Source organism: Carcharhinus amblyrhynchos, chromosome 11 (assembly GCF_965287045.1).
Source record: "Carcharhinus amblyrhynchos chromosome 11, sCarAmb.v2.hapA, whole genome shotgun sequence".
NCBI classification, from domain to species: domain Eukaryota; kingdom Metazoa; phylum Chordata; class Chondrichthyes; order Carcharhiniformes; family Carcharhinidae; genus Carcharhinus; species Carcharhinus amblyrhynchos.
Window position 1 is genome coordinate 17131226 of NC_137334.1, and position 26783 is coordinate 17158008.

At 42.4% G+C, this 26783-nt stretch overlaps 1 protein-coding gene across 1 annotated transcript in view; it reads left to right on the forward strand.

Moving 5' to 3' along the window:
* Positions 1–26783, forward strand: part of agap1 (ArfGAP with GTPase domain, ankyrin repeat and PH domain 1) — a 712549-nt gene that overhangs the window by 540159 nt on the left and 145607 nt on the right. Inside the window, exon 11 of the mRNA XM_080198627.1 lies at positions 9282–9450. Coding sequence (XP_080054753.1) covers positions 9282–9450 — 169 coding nt within the window. The remainder of the gene's footprint in view (positions 1–9281; positions 9451–26783) is intronic.

A 26783-nucleotide genomic window follows, 5' to 3' on the forward strand; every position in this document is an offset into this window, starting at 1 on the left:
AGAAGGCAATTCACCACCGCCTTCTCAAGGGCAACTAGGGATGAGTAATAATTGCTGGTCTAGCCAGTGATACCCACATTCTGTAAATGAATAAATTCTCCTTTCAGCTTCAGCAGTGGACCGCTTCCCAAAGCCCCCTGCTCTTTTCCTCTGATAGGGCTGGCAGTGTAAGATGATGTAGCAGTGAAGAGGCTGCTGCCATAACTGTTGTTGCTGCCATAACTGTTGTTGCTGCGGTCCCACCATCTGCCCATATGGATGTAAGATCAATAATTTGTCCCAATATCAGTCCTTAACCCCAGCCTGGATATGTTCACCTTTGAAGGGTTGCACTGGAGGGCCTTAGAGGTTTGCAAGGTGAAAAACAGGGCAGAAGCAGTAATCATTTGAACAATGACAGGAGGCTAGCACGAAGCAGCGAAGGCTAAAGGGGAAGTTTAACTAAATAACAGGGAAAAACGTATTCAAGGAAATTGTGATTTTCAGGGTTAGGATGTTAGAGCTGAAACGCTTCGACTCATTGAGAAGACAGATGATGACCAGTGACTTCTCTTACCTGTCTTTTTCTTGTGATCAAACCTGGAACTGATTTGTTTGGCTTGTTCTGCTTTACACCAGGCGACGCATCTGCTCCCTGAGCCGTCATGATCTAGCAAGGGCAATCCATGTATTCATGTAACAGCAATAAATGAAATGGAAGTGTTACTTGAATCAGCATCCTAAACACACAATCCACTTTCGTATTGCTGAAAAAAGTGACCTGCTGTCGAAGCTTTTCATGTTGCACTCATCAGGATAGACACAAGAATACCATAATTCAAAGGGAGCAACAATTTATACTGTCTGAGAGAAGGGTGCTAATTAGTTGGCACGGCAGTACTTTGCCTGTGGCAAACAGCCAAAGAGATCTGTTGTTTGTATTACTTAAAACAATGTCTATGAATGAATGCAAATATTGTGTCTGTGTGTGTCTCTATTTGTCTGCGCCTGTCTCTGTGTGTCTGTTTGTTGTCTCTGTGTCTGTACATGTGTGCATGATGAACTACATGTGTGAAACATAGTCTGCATGATTGTGTGACTTGCATACGTGTGTACATATGTTTTTTCCTATGTCACCATGTGCTTGCACACGTGACTGTGCACTGTATGCAAGACTGCTTGCATGCAACTCTTTTTAAGGATGGATGGATAATGCAAGCTTTGCCGTGTTGACTATTTTTGGTGGGATTTAATATTGTCCCTGTTGTACTATCAGTGCATTTTTAATCATTACAATTAAAGATTGCAATAACTAGTGACACCATTGAGCTTCATTCTTCCTTTGCAGCCATTTACCCTGCTGGCAGCTTGCACTAATGTTTAAATTTCTTGTTTTACGGAAATGAAGCATGATTAAAGTAAAGCTGGGGGGCGATTGTCAAAGTGATGACTCCATCTGGACCAATTTTGAAATTAAAAAAAAGTGTAATATATTTCTCATGTGAATGATTCAAAGCATTGAGTTGTGTTCCCTGTACACTGGTACTGTTTACGATGGCCAGGAACAGAACCAGGCAGCTCACCGGAGCTTGCAGTCAATGCTGGTCATGTGCAGAATCTGATTTTGCATTTTTGTTAATAAGTGGAAGCAATCATTCTGCAAATTTTCCAATATTGTATAAATAATAACTTTTAGCTGCATGGTTTGTGTATTTTTTCATCCTTTTATTGCTGAGGTTTAAGCATTTGAAAAAAAAGTAACAATCACAACTGGTTTTAAGAAGAGTAAAATTTCTAACAGGGAGGGAACATGGATCCTTAATGGTCTATTTAATTCTGCTGTGATCACTAGAACTGGGGCCTTTCACACCCTGGGAGAGGTCAGTGTTGTGTCACAAAATGGGATGAATGGTGCTGTGGGTTTTGTCCAAAGACCTGTAAAAGAACTGGGCTGGTTTGTCGAAATAAAGGTGACTATGTTTAAAGGTCAGAGCAATGTAACTATGGAGAGAAAGCTACTCCTTTTCAGTGGATGTGATTTTCAGCACAGATTTGTTTTATTTAAACCAAGTCGCCTAATCCCAAAGATAGACCTTTGGTTTTTGCAGAGAATGCAAGGACAAGTCTGTTGACCTGATGGCTCAGTTCAAAGGTTAGCTTTGTTCAGGTGATGAATCCATTCAGGTGACAGGTCAGGTTAGTTCAGGTAAGGGACATGTTCAAATGACAGGTTCTATTCAGGTGTGCTGTGATGGGAAGTGTGACCAAAAGTAAAACAATGAAAGCTGTGTGATTTTGCATTTTATATTTGGTTGTATTTATTTTGGGACGCTGCTGTTTGCATTGCCTGTCATATGTGAAATATTGTTTGTCAAAAACCAATCTGGCGGCTGTTCTTGTGCACTTGTGTGGCTGCTGCACAGTATTGGCTATTTCTTTGCTGCAACTTTAGGCAAGATGTAGCCTGATTGTTACATTAGGTTAAGCTGTGAATTAAATGAACCATGTCTTATTTAGGTGCAACTTGCTTCGAAGCTGTCTGCCCCCAAGGCCAGTTTATAGCATTTTATGCCTTTAAAATTAGCGCTGCTTCCCATTAGCTGCAGGCTCTGTGTATTATGCCTTTGAACTCCAGAAGCAACGGGAACCTGGACAGCTTTTCACAGGTCGACAGCTTGTTTTGCATCTTTTCCAGACACTATTTGTCTTGATTATAATCAAAAAAAACCTGAAAAGTTTTTTTTGGGAAATTGGTCTCGGTCACTCTTTGAACCAGCTGTTAATTTTGCTTGCGGTAGTTGATATATCTTTGAAGTTTCTTTTCAATGAATATCCCTTCCCTTCTGGCCACAGCAGTTCACAGAGGTGTTGTTTACTGCAGTGTTTTTCCGCGTCTTATTATGTCAAATGGTGTGTTGATATACAAGCTCTTGACCCTACCTGTGTAAGCTGCTTTGCTATTTGCTCAGTCTGTAGAAATGGTATGGAATAAACCATCTGCCTTAATGATAACCAAGCGCCCATTTTGATACCTCTGAACTCTGCTCTTCAATTGCCCTTGTGCCTCCTGCCCAATTGGCAACTGTAAGTTACAGCCCACTCACTGCTGGTAAGGCATTTAAAACATGGCTTTGGAGGGTCACCCTTTAGAAGGCACCTTGCTTAATCAAAATAAAGTAAAAACAGTTTCAGGTATAGACCTGTTTGACATTTGTTTGGACAATTTTCTGCCCCTTTTGAAAGAAAGATGTACATTTCTATAGGCTTTAGGATGTCCCAAGTGCTTCACAGTCCATGAAGTATAGTCATTCTTGTAATATAGGAACTGTGACAATCAATTTGCACGCATCAAGCTCTGACCAGCAGCGATGTGATAATGATCAAACTAACTGAGTTTTATTGATATTGTTTGAGGAATAAATGTTAGGATACTGGGTAGAACTCTCCTGCTCTTCAAAATAGTGCCGCAGGATCTTCTATTTTCACTTAAGAAGAGAGATGTGGACTCAGTTTCATCTGAATGATGATGCTTCACAACGCAATACTCCCTAAATTATGTTCTAAAGTCTCTGAGGCAAGACTTGAACCCACAATCTCCTGACTCAGAGAAGAGAGTGACCCTCTGGGCCATGGCTGCCAGTTGTACTGCACTTCCATCTCTCTCTCCCGCTCTGTCTATTCCCTCCCCACCAAACTGTGATGAAGAGGTACACCCTGTCACACTTGCACTCTAACAACTGTTACTGATACAAGCCATGCCACAGCGATAATCACACCTGAACTGCATCCCTAGCCATGTGCTCTCTAGGAGTTAGATTCCAACAGGGACCGAACAGAACATGGGGACAGCACTTTCATCAGTTCTCAGGACAAACTGGTGTAAAGTCAAACAAAGAAATCGGACCACATGTATAATTGGTGGCCTATCCAGCCCCTTCCAATTCTGTGCCCATGCTGAAGTTGCATTCCATCTTATTTATATGAAGCTGCAGCTACAGCCAATTCTACACCTGTACACAGTGGAATCACTGTCAGATCAACACCTGTATATATATATATAAAAAAAGTAAGGTCTGAGATACCTGAAGTTATAATCCAATGGAAAATATAAAATATCTGAAATAAAATATAAAAATCACTGTCAGATCAACACCTGTACACAGCTGGAATCACTGTCAGGCCAACACCTGTACACAGCTGGAATCACTGTCAGGCCAACACCTGTACACAGCTGGAATCACTGTCAGACCAACACCTGTACACAGCTGGAATCACTGTCAGGCCAACACCTGTACACAGCTGGAATCATTGCCACGACCACACCTGCACACAGCTGGAACAGCTGTCACACCAACACTTGTACAGGCTATAATCACTGTAACACCAATCCCAGTACACAACTGGAATCGCTGTCACATCTTCACATGTACATGGCTGGAATTACCAACTCCTGTACACAGATGTTAATTTCTAATACTTCCCACCCTTATCCATGATCACAGGATAGCTGATAAAGCTCTGTGCCATTTCCGATTTTCAGTCACATCCATATACTCATCTTCACAGATGTGTACAGATGAACAATTCTAACTTCAGTCACCTGCGCAATGTCATCCAGCTGTGGATGCAGAGGTGCAGTGTGGCTTTTAACCCAAGAGCCTTCCGTTCAATAAGCTCGCTACTAATTGAATTTTAATCCTAATGGATGTGAAGCAGATTCTGATTTCACAATGAGCATGGCAGTAAGGAGATTATATTAAATGATAGCCATCTTCAATGTCCCACAGACTTTCCAATGTTATTACTTAGAAGTAGTGGAGAGGTAAAATAAAGAAGGCAGCAACCACTGATTTTAGCATGTAGATTTTATGTTACATCTAGAACTAGCAGGAGAAGGCCCATTGTACCTTTACTGGCCCTTTGAAAGAGTGAAAAATTTAGGCCCGCTCTTTGTCAATAGCTCAGTATATATTTCTCCTTCCAAGTATTTAGCTTCAAAAAGTTAAATCATTTTAACTTTGTGAAGGATATAATGCTATCTGCAGCTATACCAATCTGCTGTTATGATAAAATATTGTGCAAGTGTTAAGCCAGCTTCAATGTATGCTGCCTATTTTGAGAGTGAGAGAGCCAACTGTCCTGGCTCCCAATTAGTGCTTTCCCTAATTTGAGTTGTTTAATTGTTAATGACACCCGAAGGTCCATACAATTAAATTGTTAAGTATAATTTCAGTTACCAGACAATTAAGGAAGCTGGTGCCGGAGATAAAAATATTATTGATGAAGATTTTCGGTTACATTAGGGAAATCACAAACCAAGATTACAGGGAGAAAATACATTGTTTGAAAACACATTTAGGAATAGGACTCCCATCTGTTTGGTTTTGCACCAGATAGGCAGGTTTTTGAAAGACTGTCAGGAATTTTTAACAATGTAACTAGCACACCAAAAGACTGCTATTTCAAATAAAAGATAGCTTTTGCATGCACTCTCCACCGCCCCCGCCTCACCCCTTGACTTTTCTAACATGGAGTCATTGGTTAATTATGAATTTAAGAATAAAGAATGTGTTGGCTGCGGCCCAGCGGATGGAGCTGTTACCTCAGGGTCAGAAGGTTGTGGGTGCAAGCCCCATTTCAGAGGCTGGTGCATGCACTGCACTGTCGGAAGTGCCACCTTTCATAGGAGCTGTTAAACCGAGGCGCCCTGTGCCCTCTCAGAATAATACAAAATATCTGGTTGCATTATTTCAAAGACAAACACTTAAAGACAAACACTTATTCCTCAACTGACATGAGTATTACTGATTATCTGATCATTATCTCATTACATTGTTTGTTGGAGCTTTCTGTGCACATATTGGTTGCTGATTTTCCTGCATTACAACAGCCTTATAAGAAGCTCATTGGCTGTAAGAAGCTATGGGATGTTTTGAGGCTTGCTTTTCACCAGCAGCAAGGCAAGTCAAACTCATCCATGCTTTCCATTTCAGAAGATGTGCCATTGCTATTCAGGAGAGTTTGGTCTTGGAGATGGGCCTGGTCAGTACATTTCCAGTTTATCAGTAGCCTATGCTGAAGGATGCGTAACTTAGCCTTAACACTACACCAGCTGCTAGACCTGGATTTGGCATCAAAGGGAGGATGCCAAGCAGAGGTCTGTGATATTTCCTTCCTGCTGAACAACATAATGAGAGAGGGTGGCAGTTGCAGGGCGAATTACCTCGCATCACCAATGCTTGGGATTAGATTGATGTTAGTCAAATAAAAGAACTCGCATTTCCCCTTGCGCTTTTTGCCACTTTAGGATTTCCCAAAGTGCTTTGCACCCAGCAAACTACTTCTGGCGGGATAGTCACCATTATAATGCAGGAAATATGGCAGCCAATACATGTACAGCAAGATCCAACGCACAGTGATGTGATGATGACCAGCTCATCTGGTCAGTAATTTTAATGATGTCGGTTGGTTCATTGGCCATGGCACCAGCAAGCAAATACCTCTCGATTCACATAACAGCTGATAGGAAAAAAAACTGGACATAAAGACTTGTTTGTTTTTAAATGCAGCAAGAGGGCAGGGAATGCAACAAAGCAAAGTTATCAGTGCAGAAGGATTATGATTGTAAATTGGGTGCAAACATTATGCCCAATCCTAACACTCTGGGATTTCGCGACCAGCATCTGATGTCCTCCTTGTGTTTACCCGCCTGGTGGATGAAAAGGGACATTGGCATTATTTACTGAAAAGCAGGGAAGTTTGCCCAACACCTGGCCAGTATTTATCTCGATCAATATCACTAAATAAAAAAAGATGGTCTGGTTGTTGTCTGTTGCTGGATCTTTCTGTGTACATATTGGCTGCCACATCCCATGAAATACAATAGTAAATGCACTCTAAAGGTTTCTTGTCAGCTGTAGAATACTTCGGGACATCCCAAGGTTGTGAAAGGTTCTGTGTAAATGCAGGTTTCTCCTTTTCTGAAGAAATATTTGCATTTCTGCTATAATTTTGTTAGATTTTACCGAGGAATATTCCTCCTAATATTTCATTGGGCTAGGCTGGATGCTGCAGTTTTTTTGAGTTTTTTGATCTGTTTAGCTGACCATGGTCACAACTGTGTTGCATTTGGTGAATTTTTCCACATTTGCATGGGCAAGGGTGGGGTAGAAAATAAGACTTCTGCACTCATTCTCAATTCTAGTTATTCTAATCATAGCATTCTCGAACTCTTCTTGTGGGCTGATGGTAGAGACAGTCGGACCTTTTGTCTTGTTGGCAATGTACTGCTGGAGCTTCAGTGGCAGACCACCGCTCCTTGCTTCAAGGATTGAGGGGCAGCACAGGCCTTAGTGGAATGAATCGGGATCCTGACTCATTAAAACTCTATGGAGAGAGAAGAGTGTTGGGACTTTAAGAATCAGCTGATGAAGTTGTAAGCTGTTGATTGATCAATCAAGTAATTTTTGCAAGACTTTTTTTTAAAAACTACAATTTTCTTCTTACCATATCCATAGATGTAAATGTGTGTGTGTGTGTGTGTATGTGTATGTTTATTCTGCCAACTCTTGAGTGCCTTCTTAAGACTTTTTCATCTGTTCTGAAATATAGCAAGACTAATATTTCCATTATATTCAGAGAATGAAACTCAAGTAGCAGTTCTTTACAGTATGTCCTGTTTGCTGTTGGTATGTCCTCACATTATATCATGATTGCTTTTGAGATGTTAGTATATGTCAGCAGTTGATGAATAATGCTGTGGTAATGGTCTGTTGATTTCCTTCACTGCTTGGAGAGGGCAACGTTAGCATGCTAAAGTCTCTGATGGGGAACCTTGCCATATTTATGTAAAGTCAGAGCATGCCACTGGTGCCAGTTTCTTCTGACTCCTTGAAGTATGTTGTACTCTTAGCTTAACTGCAATCATCATGCAAAATTTAAACTCTCCTGGTCAGTGTTGTCAGGAGTTTTTGGGCCAGAACTTTTGTAACTGTTCTGCGTTTTCCCTTTTCTGAGACCTGCCCCTTGCCCTGGAAAAGCTCACAACAACTTCTTTAAAGAGACAGATTTATTCAATGAGAGTCTTGAGCTGCCTTTGTTGTAAAGAGTGCGCAGGAATTCTTAACTCTTTCAATCTAACAATGCATGGTGTCTGCTTTTCTCTAAGCTCCCCCTAAATGGCAGTGTCGATTAGCAAAATACCAATTCATTGTGCAGTGGAAGTGGCAGGAGGCTGAGCTGGAGGTATCCAAACCGCTGCTGCCTCCCTGTCAGTGCTTAGAGAGCCGTGGTTTTGTGACAGAATCGCGGATTGCTAGCAGGTTTCCCTCATCGCACCTCATTTGCATCTGGGGCATCAATTAGCATGTTTGTTGAGGCTAATTGAATGAAACTCAATCATAGCTCTTAATTGCTTGACTATGTGAAAAGAAATCACATTAATGCAGCTAATTAAGTGGATGGCAATAGATGCAACATAATTAGGAGCCCAGTGTAAAAACAAGCAGCAGCATAGGAGCAAAGAAGGTGGATTTGCGCACCCAGTCACCTAGTTTATTGATGCTCTCCGAGAGGAGCAATGGCCCAGAGGCCCTCCCAGTTACGTTTTTGGGGATGATGAACAGCAATAAATGCAAATGGATTTGCAATTACTCTTTTCAAGCTGTTACGGGGCAGAGGTTTGCAAGGACCACACTTGTGGAGACTTGCATCAAGTAGTCTCCAGTGACTTGTTAAGAGTTGTTTGAGTATTTTGGTTTGAATTGCCCTTGTGTCTTGTTAAGATCTTTCTGTTCTGATCAGTACTTGGGACACAAGTGACACAATTGATTACAGAGACTGCATTTGCACATGAAAACTAGGATGAGCTGGCTTGCATCTGAGATTTTTGTTGCGCATACAATAACCAGGGCTTGATGTTGGCAAATGTCACTGCCAGTAGTCGGGCAGTTTCCATGACAAAATTAGTTGAATTAGAAAATAAAAGATGTTTTAAAAATCCAGTGTTTATTTCAAACTGATCCATGTCTATAACATGGATTTATTCCATCTCTAAACAAGAATCATTTTGGGTGAAGCTTGGACTTGAGCCGATGTGTTGAGCCTATTTTGTTTTGTAAACGTTGGGATCATATTTGGCGAATATAGTCCTTTTGCTCGTTCATTAAAAGACTGATTAGTTTAATTTACTTAAATTCTTGTTGCGCTCATTTGTTTGGTTATATTTATTTGCAAGATTTATTTTAAAAATTGACCATTTTAAATGCTGAGATTTTCACAAGCATGTTTCTACATCTGTCCAGGATTACATGCAGAATGTCCATGGAAAGGAAATTGATCTCCTTCGGACTACAGTCAAGGTCCCAGGGAAGCGGCCCCCTCGTGCCACCTCAGCCTGTGCCCCTCTCTCCAGTCCCAAAACAAACGGCCTGCCCAAAGACCTGAGCAGTTTGCACATTTCACAGAATCCGGGTGAGTAATGTGGTTGGAGCTCCGAGAAAAGTAACCGCTGGAGATTGAGTTTGTGAGTGGGCCGTGCCAGCCCTGAGGTGCACACTGTGCCATGGTCTCGGCATTGTGGAATTAGGAAAGAGGCTTTTGTACTTGTGTCCAGTCTCAAGTAGAGATCAGTTCTTCAGTGCATCTGCAGGCGCCGGTGGTAATTTGACACACACAGGAGGCTACAATGCGAAACCAGTGTCAAGTTCTTTTTGCTGTTTTTCCCAATTCCCAGCCAGTTGTGTGGCTAATAAAGCAGCAAAGTGATCTGTCCCTCTATCAGTTCAGCGGCTGGCACTTTTCGGAGTCACTGAGATGAACAGCTGCCTGTGAATCGTGGGAACAGCTTAAAGAGATGGCAAAGGACTAAGTCTGAGGTAATTAGCAAATTAAATGAGTGAGGAAAATGCTTTTTCTCTCAGATTTTTGATTTAGTCTAAAGAAGTTGAGAGAGTAAAATATGAAAAACGCTCCCACTTTCCGACGGTACTGTATTTTTTTTCCTCTTTAAAAGAGACTTTAGCAAAGCTGTCAATGCAGATTAGTGAACTTAATCACTGATGAGGCTTTTATTTTCTCCAAAAGCCTACCAGTTATTATATTTATATGAATTTGCTATGTGCACAATGTTAATGCTATTGTTCTTCCATTGAAAATAAGAGTTAATCAAGACATTAAACCAATGCACAAAACTTTTTATGCAAATGCATTTAAAATAATTAACTCCAAAGTGTCAAAGTTATGTTGAATGTTTCATAAGATGTTCCCTGTGCTCTTCACTAACTAGCCCTTAAGAAAGCAAAGTATAATCATTGCTATCCATAAAGTTATTGAATGATATGGTGATATTGTGTCACATTCAAGTTCTGTTGTAAGCTACTCATTGTCCTGAGTTGGAACTACATCGCCGTTCTTTTACTGTCGCTGGGTCAAAACTCTGGAACTTGCTTCCAAACAGCACTGTGGATGTACCTACACCACATGGAGTGCAGCTGTTCAAGAAGGCAGCTCACCACCACCTCAAGGACCATTAGCACTAGGCAATAAATGCTGGCCTAGCCAATGATGCCAACATCATGTGATTGTGGTGCTTGATGGTTGGGAAGGCATAGTGGAATAATCAAAAATGCTGCAGCTGCATGTAGTGACATCTGTAATCTCAACCGGGATGGAGATGCTTAGATAAGCCCCCATCCCACCTCCTTTTAAATAATGCCTGGTGATTGCACTGCTGACAGTAACTAGGACTCATGTTACGCACTATGTTATTATCCTTCACTGTTTTTTACTGAGCTCAAGGGACCCCTGTTTGCTGTAGTTTCAGAAAATAAAGCCACGAGTTCCGCTCACCTTTAATTCATTGGCTGCTTAATTATGTCATTATGGGTGCTATATAGATTAACAGTTTGATAATGGCACAGAAGGAAGCTATTCAGCCCACCAATTCCATGCTGACTCTGCAGAGCAATCCAGTCAGTCCCAGTTTCCTGTTCCATCCCCACAGCCCTGTAAGTTAGCCTGTCAATAATTAATGTGTAATTATGTAAGTAGCCTTCAGACTGCCCTTTTATTTCGGACTAGGGTTTGCTACACTATTAAATCAGTCTCTCTTATCCCAGCCACACTTGTCTGATGATTCACGGTCAGAGAGCTGAATTTGGCAGTGAAAACTTTGGCAAACCAGCACAGCATGGTCTGAACCTACCAAACGTGAGTGCAGATAAGGCCCATATATTTTACTGGGGGAATGATGGGATGCTTAAAGCACAATATTGGGTGAAGGGAAGCAAAGAAATATGTTGATACCAGGTAATGGCTTGAAAACCAGTTGTATTTAACTCTCTCTTGCAGTGGATTTATTGGAACTCCACATTTCAAAGTTGACTTTCCTTCACCAGGTCATTTTATGTGTATGGTTTATGGGGTAAAAGTTCACTGCCTTGGAGGAAGTAATACTTGTAAAAGAGTACTAAACTCTCCTGCTCTTAATGTTGTTTTATTCTTTCATGGGACTTGAGCATTGCTGGCAAGGCCAGCATTTGTTGCCCAACATTTGTTTCACTTGAGTGATCAATTACTTCAATTATAAATCATGCAAAATAAACGTTGCTGCCTTGTTATTAACCATTGGATGATTCAAACTTCCTTGAGCAAAATGAAAAAGAGTTTGAATTCAGAGCGGACTCTACTCACAAATGCGTAGCCGCTATTGGACAAGCTCTACAAAATCATTTCATTTGCAATCTGCCAGAAGAATAAGTTTTTAATAAGAGCTGTGTATTTTCTCAAAACACTGTCAATTGCTTTCTGACCAAGGGCCACCTATGGTTGGGTTACTACTGCGCTTGTCTTTGAGTTGCAACGTATTGGGTTCAACTTCCACTCAAGGACTTGAGCATAGAAATCAGAGTTGATGCTCCCATGTAGGACTGAGGGAGTGCTGCACAGTTGGAGGCACTGTGATTCAAATATGCTGGTAAACCGAGGCCTTAACTGCTGTCTCACTAAAAGATCCTGTGGTATCACTTTGGAGAATAAGGGATTTTTTTTCTGTCCTGGTCAATATTCATCCCTCCATCAATGTCAATAAAAGGAATCTGATCATTATCTATGACTATTTGTGGAAGCTGCTGTGCACAAGTTAGTTACCATGTTCCCTCCATTGCAATAGCAACTGCACTTGAAAGTACTTAGTGGTTGTAAACCTCTTCTAAATGTCTGCTGGTCATGAAATGCATTGAGTAAATGCAGTTTTATCTTTTTATGTCCTTTTAAGAGACTTTAGGAGATTTTTAAACTGTGATATACTGAAGAAATGGATCCTGTTTTTAAATGCGTTAAACATACAAATTGGACTGTACTTTGGAAAAACAACATTAATTCTCAGCTTCACTAGCGAGGCCAGCATTTATTGCCCATCCCATTGTTACCCCTGAGAAGTTGGTTATGAGCCTTCTTGGATAGCTGCAGTCTGTGTCGTGAGACTATGCAATTATGCTATTTGGAAGGGAGCTCTAGGATTTTGACCCATCTCAAATCAGGATGCTACATGACTTGGAGAGGAACTTGGAGGCACTAGTCTTGCTATTGCTCTTATCTTTCTCGCTATTGGAGGTCACAGGACTGCTCCCAGAGAAGCCAAGATAAGTTGCTGCAGTTGTAGACACAATTTATAGAATAATAATGTAAACATGTCTGGTCAATTTTGTAAGAAGGCGTCAGAAGACAAGTTGGGCTATTGGTAATAAAGATGTGTCTAGAACTAGCACACAATAGAAAGGCCAGGAATCTAAAACAAGAACAAGTGATTTTGTGCTTGAACCTATAAGAATGCATCATCAGCACTATTTACAGAAATCAAAGGGCCACAGAAAAACGATGCTTCACTTGATTAACTTTGATACCTTTTCAAGAAGATCCATTTTTATTTAAATAGTCAAACCAGCCCAGTTAAAGGCAGCATTGGGTCAGGTAGTGTGCCTGCGTTTGCTGGGTTCATATACTCGAGGCTAGGTAGAGTAGCTAGTATGTATGGAATCAGATACATAACTCACTGTGAGTCAGCACCTTCAGGAGAGGAAGGAAGAAGACTGGGATTGATATAGCATAAAATAGCTCTGCAGAAAAATGCTCTGTGACATGTGATGTATAGCTGGTTGCTGTAATTAGAAGAGAAATGCACACTTCTGTGAATCCAAAGTCTGCTCTTCTAGTCTAATAGCTTCCAGTTTCTAATATATTGCTTTAACAATGTGACATATCAGAATTCTTTGCTCATTGGTACCTAAGATGGACTGATTTAATTCTCAAACCCTTTAAAAACAGTTAGTGTGATTGCACTTAGCAACTCTTGGGTCTAGGCATAAAAAAGGCATTCGCAGACGTGTTTTGCCTATTAATCGTCTTTCTGACATTAATCTGAAATTTCTCATAAATTTCTATCAAAACCCTCCAGGACATCATTAACTTATTTATATTTATTTGTGTGCGATCACTAAACCTGCACGTCTTTATATAGAAAGCACTTCAGTGAGTAAAGAGTGCAGAACGCATACCCCTGCGCCATGCAGCTTAACAGGAATTATAATTGTCTTGTTAATTTTTTGTTTCATCTGATAAATTCATTTATCGCAGCTGTAAACTTCAAAGATGTAAACTTTTGGTCAGCTAGCTGTCAGTGTCACACAACAAGGTTTCCACTCCGCACAGAACGTGAGTGTGACAGAATTTTGATCTATAAAAGCCCGAGAATGCAAGTCCCCTCTATGCTGACAGTAAGGACTTTGTCCAACCCATAAAACCAAAATAATAGCATGAATATTCAGTGACCTAGAATACTAATTATTGTCATGAATATTAATGTGATCAGACTTTCTTTCCAGTCAGATGTCTCTGAAGATGGGCCCCTAATGAGAGCAGTTAGGAGTGAATGCTGTTCACATGACAGTGAGTCGGGTAATAAGGATAGCTTGATTAGCACTGTTTTCGGAGATGAGAGGACTCACGTGGGGTGTGGGGGAGGCTCTCATTGCCTTGTTGAGCACCGCTGGCTGTGTGCCGCTGACTCAGATTAATGAGGCCTAAGAGGTGCATTATGAGCAGTGGCAAAGGTTTGATCTAATGGGTTCAGTCATTTTTCCTTTGACTGACAGACATGGGGAAGTAATTGGCTGTATGGGAGAGTAGTTCATTGGCAGTCCTTAAAGAGACCCTATCCCTTTTATTGTTGTGTTACTTCTGTTGCGGTCCATGATGTCAGAAATCAAAGCTGTGCTGTTTAACGGAAAAAGCAAAATCATTTTGTCTAGAATTAAATTGTATGTTCATAAATTCATCTGACTCTTACAGTTTTAACAGAGAGGTGTTCATGTTTGGATGAAATGACAAAAAAATCTTTTATTTTGTTCCAATAGCAGACTGGTTACTCAGCTGTGCTGTGTATGGAATAATTTTAGTTTGGCCGCCCCAGCACAGCCTGAAGCCTTCAGTAACCCTGGCTATTGTGGTTACCTTTGCCAACTCTAATAGTCACTGTTTCCATGGGCTTCATGAAGTTCACCCCATGGGACATGTTAATCACAGTTAATCTATCCTACCCTAAGCGGCATTGTGGGAAGTGGCACCGGTGGTGATGTGGAAACCATGTTAGAGGCACTTGTGGTTCCATCATATCATGTGGCCATCAAGCTGCTGGAAGCTGGAATCCTTCCATGTCTGATATCCAGTGTTGTTATCAGGCACTCCGAACACTATAGGAGAAACAAAGGCCACTCTGTCCATTGAAACAAGTCCCCTTAGATCATTAACTCTCCTAATGTGCCTTCTAATTGTATTTTGAATCCCCTAATAATTTACGCTTTCTTCACCTTGCGGCTGAAACGTTAATTAAACCAAGGCCTCCTCTACCTGCTTAAGTTGATGGAATAGATGCCAGAGCACGATATGAAGAAACCTAGGAGTATTCCTGGTGTTCTTGTCTTCCTTCAACAGTACCACCAAAGCCTGATTAACTAGTCATTCACCCTGTTCACTAATTGTGGGACCTCCCTGTTTAGAGATTGGCTTCATGACTGTAACTTACCAAAAATTATTACTTGGTCAAGAACTACTTTTGTGTAGCTTTCTTCTTCCCTGTTGAACAGGTTCAAGTCACTATTTGTTCTACCCTTTTCTTGGGTTTCAACATTCCCAAGTTGCCCAGAGTTGGTAGCATGGGTATGGTTACTGGCTCTGTTAGGGCTACTGGTGGTTGCAGGAAGGATGGACATTGCCTTTCTGGGGAATTTTCTCTCCTTGCGACAAAAGGCTTTGCACATAACTGCAACTTACTTTGTAGTAACTGGAACTCTGCATGTGGAGGATAACAGGTGCATACCTGTCTGCTGCACTGTTATACTGAGCACCGTTCGCAACTCGGGACTTTCCAAAGCATTTATAAGGCAGGAAGCATAACAGCCAATTTGTCCACGACAAGCTCCCACAAATGACAATGACATAATGACCTATTTTAGTGATAATAATCTATTTTAGTGATATTGATTGAGAGATAAATATTGATTAGAACAAGGGGGATAACTCCCCTGCTCTTCTCTGAAATAGTTCCAAGGGATGTTTTACATCCACTGGTGAGGGCAGTTGGGACTCGATTTAAGGTCTTGTCTGAAAGATGGCATCTCCAACAGCACAGCACTCCATCAGATCTGCACTGGAGTGTCAGCCTAGACTACGTTCTCAAGCCTCTGAAATGAGACTTGAGCCCACACCCTTCTGACTCAAGAGGTGCGAGCGCTGCCCTCCAAAATAAAACCAAATGCCTCTCAGCAGTGGCTGGCATGCAACATTTTAAACAGCTCTATAATACAGATCTGCCTTGTACTCTGTGCCAACCGCTGACCCCTTTGCATAACTTGATATTTCTTGTATCTTAATGGCACCATGTGTTGGGTCTTGCTGAGGTGTCCTTTAATGCTACCTGTGTCATGTATTTAGTGGGTGATTTAAGACTTTCCAACTGTGCTTCATAACCTCTCTCGCCAGCATTCCACCAATAATACTTGGCAAGAATTGATTGGTTAGAAACAGGGAAGACATTTTTAACAAGTTCATTGGAAGGTCACCTGTCTAGCAGAGGTTTAAATGGATTGGTCTGCTAGTCCAAGACAGAAGAGAGTTCAAAGAGATAGCATTATGGTTGGTTATTGAGAATGAATTTGAGTGTTTAACTCTGATCAGAAGTTTTTGAAAGGTTTGTGTATCTATGGAACTTGCTAAGCTATTCCTGAGTTATCCAATATACTAATAGATGTTATGTTTTATATCTCATATCTGCTAGAAAAATGTATTGTTTCTGTTGTAACAGCATTGTGATGCAGTAAATTCAGATCATGAGCTGGTATTATACTCTCACTGCCCAATGTTGCCAAAGAGACCCCACCCTCCTCCCGCCAACATAATTGAATATATGTGATTTTTTTTAAGGATGTCAACTGTACTGAATCTTCTTGGGGTGTTCATTGGTCATGGGGCAGTCAGCTTTCTCAGTATCAAATCTGCCTTGCTGCTTGTCACTGAACCCTCTCCTTCTTAATGTAGCTTGTCTTGCCAGAACCATGTCTTCCCCTATGTTTTTATCCCCTTGCTGTTAGTGCAGCTCATTCACAGGGTAGAGCTCAGAGACTGCATCTGATTGCTAACTGTGAACAGAAATGAAAAATCTATACCTTCCTCGCAGCTTCTGCCTAATTGTGTGGCACCTTGCTTGTTGTTCATGCAGGTCGCATTTCTCTGATGATAGAACCTTGTAGTTTGTAATTATTATTTGTTAATCTCAGATATCTGAATAATCTTGTCCAACCTCTTGGATTTGAGATATGCCTCCACTCCCAAGTCATAGGGAATCCTTGGGTTATGTTGCAAGACAATAACAGATATACATGCTCATGGATTATCAGACTAATTTATATCCTTTTACTTAATAGATTAACATGTAATATGTTTATTTCTTTTCATTAATCAAAGTGAAAGAGGCTAGTGAGCAATTGAGCAATTTAATCCCAACTTCTATAACAGACCCTATCGATTTTTGTATTACACAACTTTCCAGGGCTTCTCTTTCTTGTACACTGTCCAGATTTTGCCAGAGCAGAGCATCTTGCAGTATACCTATTGGTTAGCCTTTTTCCTCCTTCGCCCTACAGCTGGAACGCTTTGTGCCTAACTTGTTGGGAGTGCGAGCTGATGGGGGAGAGGGATGTGGCATCTTGGGATCTTAGGACATGGCAGGGCCAACATTCCATCTACCTAAATGATGAGATTTAAGGATGGAAAAAGAAGCAGAAACAACTTGGTTGAATTAGAATTGAGTACAAAGAGAAAAACAAAATAAAGAGAAGGAAAAAATCGATTGAAAGAGAAATAAAAGGCAGAAAGGAAAGATTAAATGTTAAGTTAATAATGTACACAGAATCAATTTGACTGAAACACCACATTTTGCACTCTTTTTCTCTATGAATGGTATGCTTTGTTGGTATAGCACACAAGAAACAATACTTTTCATTGCATATTAATACATGTGACAATAATAAATCAAATTAAATTTAACTCTGACTTAACAATTTGCTATCAGTGGGAATGAAACACCACAGTTTCTGAGCTAGAGAGATCCCATTTGCATTACCAGTCTGGCTACATTACCACTAGGCCACCATCTCCTCTCCATTGGTATTGCAGAAATATAAAACCTTAGAGTGATCCTTACATCAGTAAGTATTTTCACTCACTTTCTGCAGTGCACTTAATTTTTTTGCAGCAATTTCTTGAAATACGGGAGTTTGAGTCCGTTTTTGCATGACTACAGGTAGAGCAGCATAAATCTGCAGATATCTTGTGATGATTGGCAGCTCGTGCTGTGTCTCCTACCATAAAATACTAAGCTATTTAAACACAATTATAGCCCCGTGCGCATTAACCCAGCAATTTCCAGGCTACTGCTTACAGTGCTTGCAACTGACCAGTGCCTTGAAAGCAAATCATTGCTGGCTCCTTCGTGCTACGATCCGAAGATGACTGTGCATTGAGCATTGCTTCAGGAAGGAAAAAACTGGCTGGGGTCGCCTTAACGTGCTGGTGGCACATACTATGTAAACAGCAATATATGGATATATATCATGTTCTTTTCTTGCTATGCACATTCCCTTTGAACTTAAATACCCCAGCTCCTGAATATCAGACTTGTGGACATCTATCTTGTGTTATGCTGCCCTGATCTCGCTGTGTGCTTTCACACTGTCTGACCAGGGAAAAAAAGAGTTTTACAAGAAATAAAATGAGTGGAACAGCCCTGTAAGTGGAACAGGCAATTCTCTGATGAGAAATAATGGGTGTTGATTTTACTAGAATAGTCACTGTACTCCAGACAAAGATATATAGTATAAATGTATAATAGAGATTTTCACTGTCCTAACATAATTTTATTTGAATGCAAATACAGCTTTATATACTTGTGAAAAGAGGTTATATTCCACCTCAAGATAATTTACTGCAAAAACTGGCTACAAGTATTTTGGCATTCGTTGATCAAGAGGTCAGGCTAGCTTTTCATTATTGTGAATAAAGCAGGCACAAATGTCATAACAAATTGTCTCGGGGGAGTGAAGGGTCTCGCGTTTCTTTAGTGGTGTTTGAGTGTGGTGTCAGTCATGTTCGCGTTGCACTCTGACCTTTCGAGTGAGTTAATGGCCATTTCATTATAACGGACTGATAAGCATCATAAACCAGCTGCTGGCAGACGAAGCCCGTTTCCAACAACTGTCTGAAATGCTGGGCTAGAAAGAGGGCGGAGGTGATCATGGTGCTTTGAGGGTCATGCCAGATAACAAGACGAAAATGATGTGACTCCCAGACAAGCCATTGTTCAGTCCTCATGCAGGAGCCAATTTTATGGAGATTCTGGCTGACGGCTGGAAACATTATTCACAAAAAATGTCTCTTCCATTTAACTAGCTGTAGAGGTGGCATTGAGTAAGTAACTGTCCTTTGAATCCTGACAGTGCCTTCATATCATGGCCAGGCTTTTCCTTTTATTACAACTGTTTTTCCCACCACCCCCTATAAATTTGTTCCTTTTTGCCCTATATACACCTTAACAGAAACATATCAAGAAGGAGCATGGAAGCAGTTGATTTTACTGGTTAGTTCACTAATGTGAACACAGGAAATACAGCAATCCAAGGCTTAAGCACTTTTATTACTTGCTGCTCCTCATTCTCAGTGCCTCCCTGCTGTTTCTCTGTCTCTGTTGTTTCTTCCTTCTGTTTGTCCCCCTTCTGTTCCATTGTCCTGCTGTTGGGGACACCATTATTGATGGACTCTTCAACCACTGGGGGAGTCAGCCAATATAGCCAGCGTTATTTTTTAAAATTCTACCCAACATGTTATTGCTAGACCTTACCCAGGCAAATTGCTGGTGTCTTTGCAGCAGCAGTAATACTATTCCCTGGCATGTAGAATTTAATACCCATATTTGAAATATAGGGGCTCCAATATGGAAAGTAGCCCTTCGCTGACGAGACTGTATCATACTGTAGCATGTGAATAAACATCAATATTGGATACTGCACGCAGATGTAGTTTGGAGCTGAAGATTCTTTTTGGCATCGTTATGATGTGACACAATGGCTGCACATACCAAGTGAGAAAACTCCCCTTGTTGTTCAATTCAGTGGAAAATGTGGCCTTTTTTCTTGTGGAAGCAGTTACTGCGAAAGAAAAGGTGATGTGTCACCTCAGAGCGGCGCAAAGTTGGCTATTAGCTTTGGCCAATGAAGTCTTAATCAGTTCCTGGTGGATCAGAATCTATGAACCAAACCCATCAATATTCCAATAAGCTCTGTTTCTAATAAGTCCAAGGAATAGAATAAAGACATAATATGTCAGTATAATGGTGTGGGGAGCAGGGTGGCTCCTTCAGCAGGAGAGGCAAAAGCATCGCCGTCATGCTTTGATATCCTTAATTTTCCTACGTCCTCAACGTTCACCCACCATTCACCTGCTGTCACATTGACTTCTGTTATCATCTGTCCTCCAATCAATTGGTTCTAGTGCTCCACAAATTCCTTTTTTGGGGGGCATCACTGGCATTTATTGTCCATCTCTAATTGTCTTCCAACTGAGAGGCTTGCTTGACCATTTCAGAGGTAGTTAAGAATCAGCCACATTGCTGTGAATCTGGAGTCACTTGTAGACCAGGCCAGGGAAGGATGGCAGATTTCCTTCCCAAAAGGGACATCCGTGTTGGGATCTTAAGATAATCAGTGCTAGTTTCGTAGCCACCATTATTAAGACTAGCTTTCAAGTCCAGATTTTATTGACTTTAAATTCCACCAGCTGTCATAGTGGGATTTGAACCTATGTCTCCAGAGCATTAGCATAGGCCTCTGGAGTATTTGTGCAATGACATTACCACTACATCATATTCCCCTTTATCCCTGGCCATGTTGATGCCATAGCAAAGAAAATATTATTGGACTGGATGAGGAAGTGGAGGGATGTGGATGAGGAAGTGGAGGGATGGGTTAGTAAGTTCACCGACGATATGAAGGTTGGTGGTGGTGTGGATAGTCTGGAGGGATGTCAGAAGTTGCAGCGTGACATAAATAGGATGCAAGACTGGGCGGAGAAGTGGCAGATGGACTTCAACGCGGATAAATGTGTAGTGGTCCATTTTGGCAGGACAAACAGGATGCAGGAGTACAATATCAAGTCTTAGCTGTGTCGAAGAGCAGAAGGATCTTGGGGTCCGGGTCCATAGGACTCTTAAGTCAGCCCCGCAGGTGGCGGATGTGGTCAAGAAGGCGCATAGTGTACTGGCCTTCATTAATCGAGGGATTGAGTTTAGGAGTGGGGAGGTAATGCTGCAACTTTATAGGACCCTTGTCAGACCCCACTTGGAGTACTGTGCGCAGTTCTGGTCGCCTCACTACAGGAAGGATGTGGAAGCTATTGAGAGGGTGTAGAGGAGATTTTCAAGGATGTTGCCTGGATTGGGAGGCATGCCTTATGAAGATAGGTTGAGGGAGCTAGGTCTCTTCTCCCTGGAGAGATGAAGGTTGAGAGGCGACCTGATAGAGGTTTATAAAATATTGAGAGGAATAGATAGGGTGGATTCTCAGAGGCTTTTTCCCAGGGCTGAAATACTCGCTACGAGAGGACACAGGTTTAAGGTGGTGGGAAGCAAGTACAGAGGAGACGTTAGGGGAAAGTTTTTCACTCAGAGGGTGGTGAGTGAGTGGAATCGGCTGCCGTCGGTGGTGGTAGAGGCGAACTCGCTGGGGTCTTTTAAAAGACTTCTGGATGAGTATATGGGATCTAATGGCATTGGAAGTTACAGATAGTTCTGTGGCTTGGTAGGTATAGGTGTGATCGGCGCAACTTGTGGGCCGAAGGGTCTGTTTGTGCTGTAGTGTTCTATGTTCTATGTTCTGTTAATGGCAACTTCTTCATATGACTGTTTGCTAAATCATCAGTGGATTGCCCCATGGGCCTCCCTCTTAAATTCAGTTAATATTTTCATCCACTTAAATGTTAATTAAACTTGGCTTCTCCTTTTTAACTTGTTGCTGAAGCTCAGTTGGTAGTGTTCTTGCCTCCATGTCAAAAGGTTGTAGGTTCAAGCTGCATTGCAGAAACTTGGACACACTATCCAGGCTGCTGCGCTGAGAGCAGTACTGAAGGAGCACTGCATTACTGGAGGTGTCGTTTGTTCAGATGAGATGTTAAACCAAGGTTTCGCCTGCTCTCTTGGGTGGATATAAAAGAACCAAGGCACTATTTCGAAGAAGAGCAGGATGCCCTGGTTGATATTTATCTCTACATCAAAGTTTAAAAAGTTTAAAGTTTATATTGATTAGTCACAAGTAAGGCTTACGTTAACAATGCAATGAAGTTACTGTGATATTCCCCTAGTCGCCACTCTCCAGCACCAGTTTGGGTCAATGCACTTAACCAGCATGTCTTTCAGACTGTGGGAGGAAACCAGAGCACCTGGAGGAAAACCATGCAAACATGGGGAGAATGTGCAGACTCCACACAGACATTGACCTAAACTGGGAATCGAACACGGGTCCCTGGTGCTGCGAGGCAATAGCGCAAACCACATCAGTCAAAATGATTATCCAGCCATTATCTCCATGAGATTTGTGGGATCTTGCTGTGCACAATTTGGATGCCATGTTTCCTTCATTATGACAAATGTTTACACTCCAAAAAGTGCTTCATTGTCTGCAAAGAGTATTGGAACATCCCGGGGCCATGTCAGCTGCTATCTCAATAGAAGTTCTTTTCATTCCAAAAATTGAAGTCATGATTTTACACACAACACTCAGAACAGCGATTGTTTATTATACTGCTGGAAATGCTCTGAATTCCTGATTGCTCTGCTTCCTGGAGAAAGTTCCAGACTTCCAGAAGCTGATGCATAGAGAACAGAGTCTGCTGAAATGGAACTTGGAACTGGCCATGCCCACTTGTTAGAGAATGGGCCACAAACCTTTGAGTGTGACAGCAAATCTTTCACCTCATTTTCCAGAGTAACTTCAAGGCCTACTTGTGACCCTAATAAATAAACTTCAGAAATGAGTTTCCAAAACAAACCCCAGAGAGAGGGTTCAAATAATCTTGGAAATCTGGCATTACATATGCCTGCCAAATTACACAGCTTGTTACATCCTCAATCCACCCAAAAACCAAGCACAGAGGCCACTTGACTCAGGATCATAAAATTTATAAGGATGCTAAAGCACAGAAGAAAATATCTGCCATTATTTTCCCTATGAGCCACCAACCTGAATCTTGCTCACCTCCAACACTTAAATTTATCTTCCCCAAGCAACTATCTAATTCCATTTTAGAAGAATTAAGAGACTTGTTTGCCCCAACATGTTCTACATGCTAATGTTTCAAAGACATTTTGTTCTTCTGTAAAACATTGTGATTATTTAAAATTTCTGCTTGTTATCATCTCAGTAACCTTTGGAAAAGGTCTGCCACCATTTACCCCTCATAGAATCATAGAATTCTACAATGCAGAAGGAAGCCATTCAGTCCATCAAGTCTGCATGACCACAAGGCTCTATTCCCATAACCCCATACATTTACCCTAGCTAGTTCCCCTAACACTAAGGGACAATTTAGTATGGCCAATCCACACATCTTTGAACTGTGGGGGGAAAGCAGAGAGCCTGGAGGAAACGCAAGCAGACTGGAGAGAATGTGCAAGGTCCATATAGACCCAAGCTGAGAATCAAACCCCAGCCCCTAGCTAGTAGTGCTAACCACTGGGCCGCACTGTGTGGTTAATGCTCTAGAGGCCAGACTGATGCTCTGGGGGCAATTTCAAATCTATCACAGCAGCTGGTGGAATTTAAATTCAGTTAGTAAATTTGGAATATTAAAGCTCGTCTCAGTATTGGTGAATGTGACCACTGTCATCGATTGTTGTAAAAATCCATCTGGTTCATTAGCGAAGGAAATCTGCCATCCTTATCTGGGCAGCTTACATATGACTGCAGACCCCACAGCAATCATTGAATAATCATAAGATCCCTGAATGGCCTCCTCTTGCACATCCCTCTGTGCAAGAGGAGGCCGTTCAGCCCATTGTGCCTGCACTGACAACAATCCCACCCTATGCCTGTAACCCCCTGTATTTACCCTGCTAATCTCCTTGATGCAAAGGGGCAATTTTGCAAGGTCAATCAACCTAATACACACACCTTTGGAGTGTGCGAGGAAACCAGAGCACCCAGAGGAAACCCACGGGGAGAACATGCAAACTCCACATAGACACTGACCAAAGGCCAGAATCGAACCTGGGTCCCTGGTACTATGAGGCAACAGTGCTAACCACTGTGCCACCATGCTGCCCACTGTTGTTGCCACTCAGTTTAAGCGGCAATGAGGGATGGGCAAGAAATGCTGGCCTCATCAGCAGCTCCTACATCCCATGGAAGAATTTTTTTTTAAAAAGCTGATTTTCTTCAGTATCTTATATAGGTCACTCCTTAATCGTTCCCCATCATAGCGAATCCCCTGCCCTAAGTAACAACTATGTGACTCTCTGCTGTATTTTTCCTGGTGTTTTTATAGTCCCCCTTTCATGAGGTTCCCTAGCTAGTATGCATATAGACTCGCTAAGCCTAGTACAAATATCCTTGGTTTTTTAAGCTATACCTCTAATGAGAAAACCAATATTGTACATAATGTATAGTTTATTAAACACATTAACAAGCGTATTACGTTAGTCTGTGGTAATGTTTAAGCTTCACATGAGCCTCCTCTCACTTAATTTCATCTTGTCAGCATTTCCTTCTATTCCTTTCTCTCTCATTTGCTTTTGCAACTTCCCATTAAATGTATCTGTACCATTTGCCACAACCACTTGATGAGGCAGCGTTTACCGCATTCGAACCACGGTCTGCATAAAGACGTTTCTTCTGAATTCCCAATTGGATTTATTAGTCGTTTATTTGTATCTGTCTTATTTTTTAGTTTTGGTATCTCCAACAAGTTCAAACATCCTCCTTACATCTAACCTTCCAAACTGTTTCATTATTTTAAAGATCTCTATCAGGTTTCTCCTCAGTCATCTCATGGCCTTTTCATAGCAGTATCTACTTGCACTGTAAAGCCGTCAATTTTCCAAAAGTGCATTTTTTCCATTAGTGCGAAAGTTTCTTGTGTCCTTTAACACATTCAGTTCCTCTTAGCCCTTCTGCTCCAGAGTGTCCTGACTCGTACAGGAGTGTGATCCTCCAGCGAAAGTGACATGCACCTTTTTCCACCTTTTGCTGAAATCCTAATTCGAGGACATTGAGTAGCACTCCCCAGCTAACACACACAGATCACTGGTTCAGCCAGGTACAGCTCAGCCCTGCACCAAGCCATTTATTGACCCAGTCAGCTGTGTAATTTTGGTTAATGAGATGGCAGTGTTTGATGCCAGGTGCCTGATTGTTCTGAACACAAAATGAGTGCTGGTGTTGCCACCAATCAAGTCTAAAAATAAGTCAGGCATAGCTCCCTTGAATAACACAACTGATCAAAACCAGGAGAATAAGAACCTGATCTGACATATCCTAGATAAATTATCTGTTTGGCAGTTGTGAGTATAGTTTGCTCCTACCTTGAGACTTTCCTGCCACCCTGAAAGGGGTTTTTGGTGTGGGAGAGGGATTAGTATTTAGTTGTTGTACAGGCATAGTCGTACTCTACTGCAAATTAAAATCCATTTGCAACAGCAGAGTGCTCCCCTGTGTAGATACCAATCGTAGATGATGCGAATGGGTCAGCACATCATTAGCCACCTGCTGTCATTTAACCCCTTCTGGCCCTCAGCTCAGCTGTTGGAGAACCAAACAGAATAGGAGAATATTAAAGGTACCATTGCGAGAAGGCCATCATGCACATTTTACATTCTGTATATAACTATACACAGAACTTGTGAAGTTCATTTAATTTCAACCCAGTTTTTTACAGCATTAAGTGCATTTATGTAGTGCCCTTTTCATAATGAAACATTCCCAAGCTTTGCTGGAACGTATTTCAGACATAATTTTATGCGAAGCGACACAAGTAGATGGATTGAAGGGTGACCAAAAACTTGGTCAGTGAGTGAGGTTTTCAGGAGCTTCTAGGAGGCGAGACTGATCTTTAGAGGGTGATATGGTCTGGAGGAGTCAGTTTAGACATTCCACATATTTTGGTCATAAAAATGGAACAAACTTGTGAGTCGGCTGATCTTAGTGAGAGTTATGAGGAAGGCAGTTAGATCACTTTCAGTGCTGCTCGATTATGGAGAAGAATCTGCAATGGAATTCTTCAATTTGAACCCTATTTCCTCCTTCCACCTCTTTCCCCCTCCTCCCCCTCCCCTCCTCCCCCTCCCCTCCCTTCCCCTCCTCCTCCCTCTCCTCCTTCCCCTCCTCACTCTCCTCCCCCTCCTCCCCTCCCCTCCTCCCCCTCCCTCTCCCCCCTCCCCTTCCCCTCCTCCCCTTCCCCTCCTCCCCCTTCCCCCTCTTCCCCCTCTCCCCCTCTCCCGCTTCTCCCCCTTCCCCCTCTCCCCCTTCCCCCTCTCCCCCTTCCCCCTCTCCCCCTTCCCCCTCTCCCCCTTCCCCCTCTCCCCCTTCCCCCTCTCCCCCTTCCCCCTCTCCCCCTTCCCTCCTCCCCTTTCCCCCACACCATTCCCCCTCCCTCTCCCCACTCCACCTATCCCCCTCCCCTTCACCCTTCCCCTTCACCCCTCCCCCATCTATCCTCCCCCGTCCCCCTGCCCCCTTCCCCTCCCCCCGTCCCCTCCCCCTCCCCCCTTGCCACTCCCCCCTCCCCTCTTCCCTCACAGCATTCCCCTCACACCATTCCCATCTCCCCCTCTCCCCCTTCCCCCTCTCCCCCTTCCCCCCCCATACCATTCCCCCCTCCCTCTTCCCCCCACACCACTCCCCCCTCCCCCACCCCACTCCGCCTTTCCCCCTCCCCCACCTATCCCCCCATCTCCCGTCCCCCCCATCTCCCGTCCCCCCATCTCGCCCCGCCCGCCTCTTTCCCCCACCCACCCCCAGTGACCAGTGGTGTGCCGCAGGGCTCAGGACTGGGACCTCTCCTCTTTGCAGTATACATAAATGACTTGGAAGAGAGCGTAGGTGGTGTGATCAGCAGGTTTGCAGTTGACACCAAGGTGGCAGGGTTGGCGGGTACTGAAGTGGATTGTCAGGTGATACAACAGGATATAGATAGGTTGGTGCATTGGGCAG